This window comes from Coregonus lavaretus (genome assembly GCF_964263955.1).
Source record: "Coregonus lavaretus genome assembly, chromosome: 30".
NCBI classification, from domain to species: domain Eukaryota; kingdom Metazoa; phylum Chordata; class Actinopteri; order Salmoniformes; family Salmonidae; genus Coregonus; species Coregonus lavaretus.
The window spans coordinates 15363517-15371660 of record NC_140017.1 but is presented as its reverse complement, the minus strand read 5'-3'; the positions used below and the strand labels follow the sequence as shown (position 1 = coordinate 15371660).

Sequence of the window (8144 nt, the reverse complement as noted above, 5' to 3'; positions counted from 1 at the left end):
AGTCAGTTGCACAACTGAATGCATCCAACTGAAATGGGTCTTCCGCATTTAACCACAGTGGGAAAAGGAGAACATATTCCATCTTTAATGAGGAACGTTTTGCCCGACCACAAGGAATACATCCTATAGATAGGGCTATGCCTGTATTATGTTGTAACCCTAACAGGTGGTGAGAAAGGATATGAGGGATATATCAGTGACTATGATCACATACTGTGTAGAGTTTGGACTATGGCTTGTATATGCCACTCCCAGAGAGGTACCAGGGATTAATTTATTTTTAAATTGTGCTGCCTTATAAGAAATGAAAGACAGGGTAACTTGATGACATTACAGTTGGTTATTAATGGTCTTAGTGACACATTAATAGTTTCATCCCAGTAATTTTCAGTATAACACATAATATCATGATGAATGATGTTAGACTTGGCCTTTGGCTATATGAGGATGATAATGGTTATGATGGTGTTGATGATCGATAACATTTGGCTATGATATATGGTTTTAAATCGTCATCTATTTTAAGCCCATGTCCTATAGGTGGTTGACTGCTAATAAGTCCTTTAGTTATATTGTGTTTTAGGTACAACCAGCGTTTGTAGTTTGTCTATTTTCATATTTATTAACCTGATACATTGGTGGAGAAATATAAGGTAAAATATTACATAATACAATGTTAATGTATCTCTGGAAGGAACTAAAATATGTTGCGTTGGCGTACAAGGCACTTTTCACAGTTCTGCGAAATGTAGCTCGAATTTCCTGAATATAGCAAGGTCCAGCAGACGCGTGCTCAGGGCGGGGTTTGTGTGAAGACTCATTTTATACAGTGTTCGTATTGCATGGCCGGGTGCCCTGGGTGTCGAGGGATTTCGCTTAAGGACCAATGGAATGGTCTAAAATGAGACAACTCCGCCCACCCGGGGTACCAGGCCATGCAAAAGTGACTAGCCCAATGTCACCAGCGTGGGTAGTCTCTCTGTTCCTGTCAAGAACACAGCTGAGCGATGATTCAATTGTCAGCGGCTGTGAAATAGATCCAGTTGTTGCTGTATGCCCCATTCATCTGGAGGAGATTTGTCGAATAAAAAAAACGAGATATTAATCTCGAGCGGATCGTATATCAAACATACGGGGAAGTATTGCTTTATTCCATCTTGGACTAATCCTTGGACGGAATATTCATATATCTAGATTGTACAGGTGAGTAGCCTTATTGGTGAGATGTTATCTTTGGCCAGTAATTTTTTTCCAAAATGATTTAAACAGTTTAACCCCAATAATAGAACGTGTGAGATGTAGGATATGGCTAGCCTGTAGGACAGAGTGTTGATGTAGGCTGTAGGAATATTTTTTGAATTATTGGGAGTTGAGTTTAGTCGCCTAGGGAAAATTGTGATTGTGAGTTTGATATAATAGCATTCTGGATATGGTATAAATGCGTCAGCTTTGGCATTTGTATTTATTTGGGGATATCTGGTGATTTCTGGGTATGCACATGTGCATTCAGCTCCGTTGCGCATTTATGTTCAGCAAGCGCTGGTAGGCTATTTAGTCGGTTTGTCATGAACGTTCCACAAACACTAGCCTTATTTATTTGAGCCTACCTGGTTTTAATTAACATAATAGCCTTTGCTTACCATATTCTGCCGTAGGCTACAAGGTCCTTCCTTATAATTTGTGCCTGGATGTGTTTTGATAGGACGCATAAAATCCATTGATTACATTTCCTCACTTCCATGACAACACAAAGACATAGGTAGTGTGTCATATTATAATTGTTCACTTGCCTATTCCTCTTGGATCAGTGGGATGGCATGAAAAGTGTTACTGTGTGTCACTGTCATCCATGTATGGCACTTACAGTAACATCTCACAGGGATGCAGCTGAGTAGTTTGACAATCGGAGCAGAAAGTGCAAAGTACCACATAGCAGAAGTAATTCAACCCATGGGTTATTACTGTTAACTAACCAATCAAACATGGCAATCATTACAGGCACACAGAAGACAAACAGTTACCAAATCCATATGGAGGAGAAATTATGTTTTTTACTAGATTTGTTGATGACAACTTATTGTGTCCACATTAGTACATTTATTCATACATACTAATTACATTTTATTTTATAGTGTTGTGTTTTAAAGTAATGCTTTATAATGGAGCTGGAGAAATTTATAATGGCATACTTCACAGCTTGTGCAGAACAGAAGTAATCTTTTAATAAGATAGTGAGTAAGATGCCACCCACCTACATTGTGGTCACAGCTCACTGCCTGATTGATACAGATGTATGATCTTAATTTGATCACTCTGTTGCAGGAGAACTTTTCAGCAATGCAGGAATGTAACATTTGTAGTGTATTTGAGGTTTAAAAAGGCTTCGGAAATTTGTAATTTCCGTTTAGAAATTTCAGACTTGATTTTCCCTTATGAAAATTGTATCGACCCCTACAAAAATGTCAATTAATTATAATCCACTTAATAATTCACATTTCCTGTTGCTGCAGGATTATTTTCTTGCTGTAGCAAACATGCTCAATTTAATATCCTACATCTGTAGGCTATGTGAGTTGGCAGGGACCTCCCCTGCTGCTCCAGAGATGACTGGCACCCCCAATATGAAAGCACTCCGAAACCCAGCACACCATGGGATTTGTGTTCGTGCCATACGTGTGTGCCAAGTCCAGTGCTAATACAGGAAATATGGGCCCAGTGAAACTACCAGTTTCACACTACCAGTCATATAAGTAATGTTGGTAAATGTCAGGTGTTAAACAATAACCCAAGTTTAGTTTCAGTTTTGGGAAATGAAAGGGTACAGTGTTAGGCATTGATTCACTCATTCAGGGTCAGGCTGTGGGTGTTTATGGTAGCTGCAGCTGTGAACTGCTGTCCCCTGCCTTTGTTAGGGCAAAAGGGGATGCTTTCCATGTGCATGATTAGATATTTGTTGGTATTTTGCAACTGTGTGTGTGCATATGTGTGTGCGTGACTATCTGCAGGGCACTGAGTCCTCTGTTTATTGCACCTGTAGGAAGACTGTTTTGATGTCTGTGCGGCGGGTGTCTCCATGGCTGTGTGGACACGTCACTCTGGGCTACGGCCTCTTTCTCCTGGTCGCCCTTCCAGACCTCACCACAGGTACCCATCTCCCTCCCCAACCACCCACCCTAACCACCCACAATTGCCCACCCCGGTCATCACCTCTGCTAGGCATCCAAGTTGCACCACCATGCACTTGTTGAAACAGTCACCACTGCACCCGAAAGCTGTAATCCATTGACACTCAGCCCTCTCCCCAGACCTGCAAGACTCCTCCTCCCAGACTCCACCTGTCTTACTCCATCCATACTACTGTATCTATTAATAAACTCTCTACCAAAAGCTTTTTCCCTCTTCAACCTGAATCACAGAGCTTTGAGATACAATAACTGCAGGTTAGATTCAACAATAAGGTCTAACAACTGAACTGTATGCCTCATCCGCAGGCAGGCAAAGGAATTGCAGCCACCCTCTGGTGCCAGAACACGGGGGCTTCCGCTGCGAGCCCTCCCCCTGCCGAGGCTTCCTCCAGAAGAGCTTGATCTACTACTTCTGTGAGCCCGGCTACACCCTCCCAGAAGAGGTGAACAGCTCGCGCTGCCTCCACGGCAAATGGATCCCCAGCGTGCCCACCTGTCTGTTCACACAAGGTGAGTGTAGTGGACTGAATCACCACAGCCGAGGGGGAGGAGGGGTAAACCTTTGCACCTAGTGTAATGGACTAGAGCAGGGATGGGCAACTTTGATGGGGGTGGGGACCACAAAAATCTGAACTCATCATGACCCACATCCATACCCACACATGCAGTCAGAGCCCCACCTTGACAGCAAAACATTTTAGTGGCCCCCTCTTGACAGCAGAGAGAAAACATGGATGTTTTAGAGTTAATTTCTTGCAATTCTACACATTTTGCCATGGGGCGGAGATAGAATGTTGCAGTTTTAAAGCAAGTTTGCTGCAATTCTACATGTTTTGCCATGGGGCGGAGAAAAGATTTTGCAATTTTAGAAAAGAAATTACACTCGTTCATTTCCTGCAATTCTACTCATTTTGCCATGGGACGGAGAAAAAAATTAGCCGTTTTTAATATGATATCTGAGTGAGAGTGACAGTGTGTGTGGAGTATGTCCATGAGTGACTGATATGAGATAAGTGTTAGGTCAACTGCAGTCAGGTCAAAGGTTGCAGTGTGATTTAAGGTAGGTCCTGTACTCAATGACTCACCGACTTTGTAAATGCATTAACTCAAACACCTAACAATTACTTTGCCTGGGCTGTATGAATGCATAGAGGTTGTGGGTTGATGATTTAAATGCTACATGGCTTTCTTCCACATAGTCATCTCATAAGCTGATTAATAGCAATGCTATGACCACCCTCCTTCATTCGTCCTCTTATTGGATGTGGAAGAGGCAAGTGGAAGCATGCACTCTATCCACTCTATACCAGTAGATTTAAAAGCTATAACCCTTATGTACGCATGACCGTTGTGCTATAGTTTCAATGGCCTTGAGTATAGCCTTCATAGGCTTTGAGTGGCGCTAGAGAGGAGCTGAGCAGTGTGTTAGGATGGTGTGTGGCCTGCTAAGTGCTAACATTCGATTGTTGTCACTTTCTGGTACCAACCCCTTAGTTCCATACGAGGTCAATGACCTACTTGGTGAGATGCAAAAGCCGACAGAGCAGATTCTTAACATGCTACATTAGAGTCATAGAGCCAGTCTTGCTTCCTCTTTCGGCCTGTGCTGCATCGAGGCAGGAAACCAGCATCAAGAAACGGAAAGTGAGCAAAGTCACCAAACTAACCAGTCTCTTTCCTCTGCCATATTAAACCTCACGGAAATGTACTGCGTCATGGGTATAGGAAACCACACCGCCAGATGCATGACTCCCTTTGAGAGACCATGTATTATACTGTCGATATGTGTGTCAGTAGTGTGTTTCCCCAAAATTATGTGTGTACTTACTGAATGTATTTGTTGAGTGTGTTGTAGCTCTGGTCCAGGGTGTTAATGTGCGTTCAGGGGTATTAGTGAGTGCACACACTAACGCACTGGACCAGAGCTAAGTGTGTTGTAGGTAGTTGATGGGTGTGTGTGTTGATTGTTTGTGTTGTGTTTTCTCTCAGACAACTATGAGGACCAGGTGGCCCACTCACTCCCCAGCGTTGCCACGACGGCGGTGGGCGTGTCCATATTCCTCCTCACCACCACGGCCTGCTTGGTGATCAAGTCCCGCCTTTTCCCCTGTCACTCACACAGGTAAGCGCATATGACTGGCTCTTATCCCTGTCACTCACACAGCTATATTCATACGACTGGATCCTCTAAAGCAGTGTGGTCACTACTAACCCTGGTCCTGGAGCATTAGTGAATGTAGGTTTTGTTCCAGCCCAGGACTAACACACCTGATTCAGCTAACCAAGGTCTTGATGATTGTAAATTGGTAATGTATTCAGAAATACACTATACTACTACTATCTGTCAGGGAATAGAGGAGGGTTTTGGAGAGAGCAGGGTGAGAGAAACAGGGAATTACAGATGGACGGATATGTAAAATAGAAGAGGTTAAGTGAAGGAAAAACGGACAGATGGAGAGAGAGTGAAAGGAAAAAGAGGTACGGAGCATTTAAGTGGCCACGAGAGGGAGGAGAGATGAAAGAGTGAGAAAGAGAGGGATGAACTGGAGAGATAGAGAGATGGGGCGGCAGGTAGCTTAGTGGGTAAGAGCATTGTGCCAGTAACCGAAAGGTCGCTGGTTCTAATCCCCGAGCCGACTAGGTGAAAAATCTGTCGATGTGCCCTTAAGCAAGGCACTTAACCCTAATTGCTCATGTAAGTCGCTCTGGATAAGAGCGTCTGCTAAATGACTAAAATGTAAATGTAATGATTGGTTGAATCAGGTGTGTTGCTCTGTAGGGATGGTTACAGCGCTGTAGTGGCATTGTAGAGTAGAGGCTTGGAAATGCATCACATTCTGTAATGAAAGCATCTTTATAATAACCTCCCGAGTGGCGCAGTGGTCTAAGCTGTGCCACTAGAGATCCTGGTTCGAATCCAGGCTCTGTCGTAGCCGGCCGCGACCGGGAGACCCAGGGTAGGGGAGGGAATGGCCGGCAGGGATGTGTGTGTGTGTGTGTGTGTGGTAGAGTATGGCGTTTGCAACGCCAGGGTTGTGGGTTCGATTCCCACAGGGGGCCAGTATAAAAAATAATGTATGCACTCACTAACTGTAAGTCGCTCTGGATAAGAGCGTCTGCTAAATGACTAAAATGTAAATGTTATAATCTGATGAGTGAAAGAGGAAGAAGAGAATTCAGTGGTTTGATAGGCATCTTGCTATCATCAGTGGTGGGTGTTTCATAGCTGTAGTATCTGTTAGATTGTAGATAACTCCACCCACTGTGTGAGTGCTGTGTCTTTGAAGTGATCTGATCATCTCTCTACTGTTGTTCAGCAGGCGCTCCTCTGACCAGATGGATCTGATGGTGGATGGCCTGCCTGTGTCTCTGCCCACCTATGAGGAGGCTGTCTACGGGAGCTGGGGGCAACACCTGCCCCCCTGCAGAGGGCCCACCCAGCTCCTATTGGCCCAGGAGTCTCTAGGTCCATCATTAGCTCACAACCAATCAGATTACAGTCACCGTATCAATCCATCCAATCAACGCCCCCAGATCCTTCCTCCCCCTTACGAGGAGATCCAATCCCGTCAGAGTGAGGTGGACGTGCAGGCCTTACAAGTTGCACTTTCCGATGATAAGGACATTTGAGTGACTGGCGTATTTGTGTTACCCACCAATGACATGTAAAATCATGTGCTCAGGCACTTATATGGATTCAAGCCTACCAGCATGGATCCACTTTCTTATCAGGTTTCAACCTTATACATAGCACACCAGTTCTGATTGGCTGTTTGTAATGTTATGAGAAGTATCCTGCCATGGAGACATGGTTTATATCCCATCAGTGATGGGACCAGAGCCTCGTTTGTTGAGGTGACTTTGGTAATGCCATTACTGTTATATCACAGGGACCTGCGCGTCTCTATTGTGACTGATTGATTGTGCACTATGGGTAAACCCAGCTGGTGAGAGTGGAAATGGAGGTTACTCTCCCTCCTTTCATTTTTGTTGGTTTATGATTTGAGATAATGGCAGAATTGTAGCGTCGATATGGAAACCAGCAGGCGACTGGACAGTGGACACAGAGATCACGTGCTGGTCAGTTTAGGAGTTAAATCTGTGTTCGCTCTCCCCTGAAACATATTTTGAGTTCTAGCTACAACCCAGTCCAATTTTGACTGGCATTTTTGGGAATGGTGACAGACTGACCACATGGAAGCGTTTCACTTCCTACACCCACCAGGCACGCACTTGACACCCTCCACCATGCCAAGCATACCCCACACCAAGTTTCCACCAACCCCTCTCTCCTCCACCGCCCTGTTCCCACCTTTCACCTCTCCTCTATCTGCTTTGGGGAGGGTGGGGGGCAGAAACCCCCGGGATGTACTTATTTGTTATAGACATTGAATGTAGTTGTTTCTCTTTTTCTTTTCAATAGAACAAAATGTAATGGATGTATGTAATGTAACATTTACATAATATTGCAATTATTGTATTGCACAGAAGATTAAAAGTCAACATTGTTAAACCTCTTGGCCTTACTCGGTTATGGTGCTCTCTGGGACGAATTAGTCAAAGGAAAGTAGATCACATGGTTGATCTGAGACACAGTTTGCACCCCAATGCCACTCTATTACCTATAAAATGCATTACTTTTGACCAGAGCTCTATAGGCAATGGGGCGCCATTTGGGACACAGCACAGACAGAGCTAGTCTAATAACCAGCTCTTGTTGTGCCATGTTGAATAATTAAGTTAAAGTTCTATGTGGGAATTTCAGCTTAAAGCGGCAATCAACAGTTGAAACAATAACAAAGTCCACCCCCGTTTCGGTAAAAAGCTGAGGGATGGGGCTGGAGAAATGTAACCACTCTCAAATTCATAGACAGACTATTCATAGACAGACTATGGATGTGTTTTAGCGATGTTTTGAGGTTATATAATGTTTGTTTACATTTTCTTTGTTTTAAACAT

The 8144-nt window shown here is 43.9% G+C and overlaps 1 protein-coding gene across 2 annotated transcripts; it reads left to right on the top strand.

The window, feature by feature from the left end:
- Window positions 1–968: 968 nt before the first annotated feature.
- LOC311105422 (sushi domain-containing protein 6-like) lies at window positions 969–7695 on the top strand. Of its 2 annotated transcripts, none has more exons than XM_084147573.1 (5): window positions 969–1203; window positions 3038–3144; window positions 3492–3695; window positions 5175–5307; window positions 6506–7695. In XM_084147573.1, the coding sequence occupies exons 2-5, from the start codon at window positions 3051–3053 to the stop codon at window positions 6813–6815; spliced, it is 741 nt and encodes a 246-aa protein (XP_084003699.1). In that variant the 5' UTR covers window positions 969–1203; window positions 3038–3050; the 3' UTR covers window positions 6816–7695. The 2 variants fall into 2 exon arrangements, with proteins under 2 accessions (XP_084003699.1, XP_084003698.1); XM_084147572.1 differs by having other exon boundaries at window positions 1080–1203; window positions 6503–7695.
- The last annotated feature ends 449 nt before the right edge of the window (window positions 7696–8144 follow it).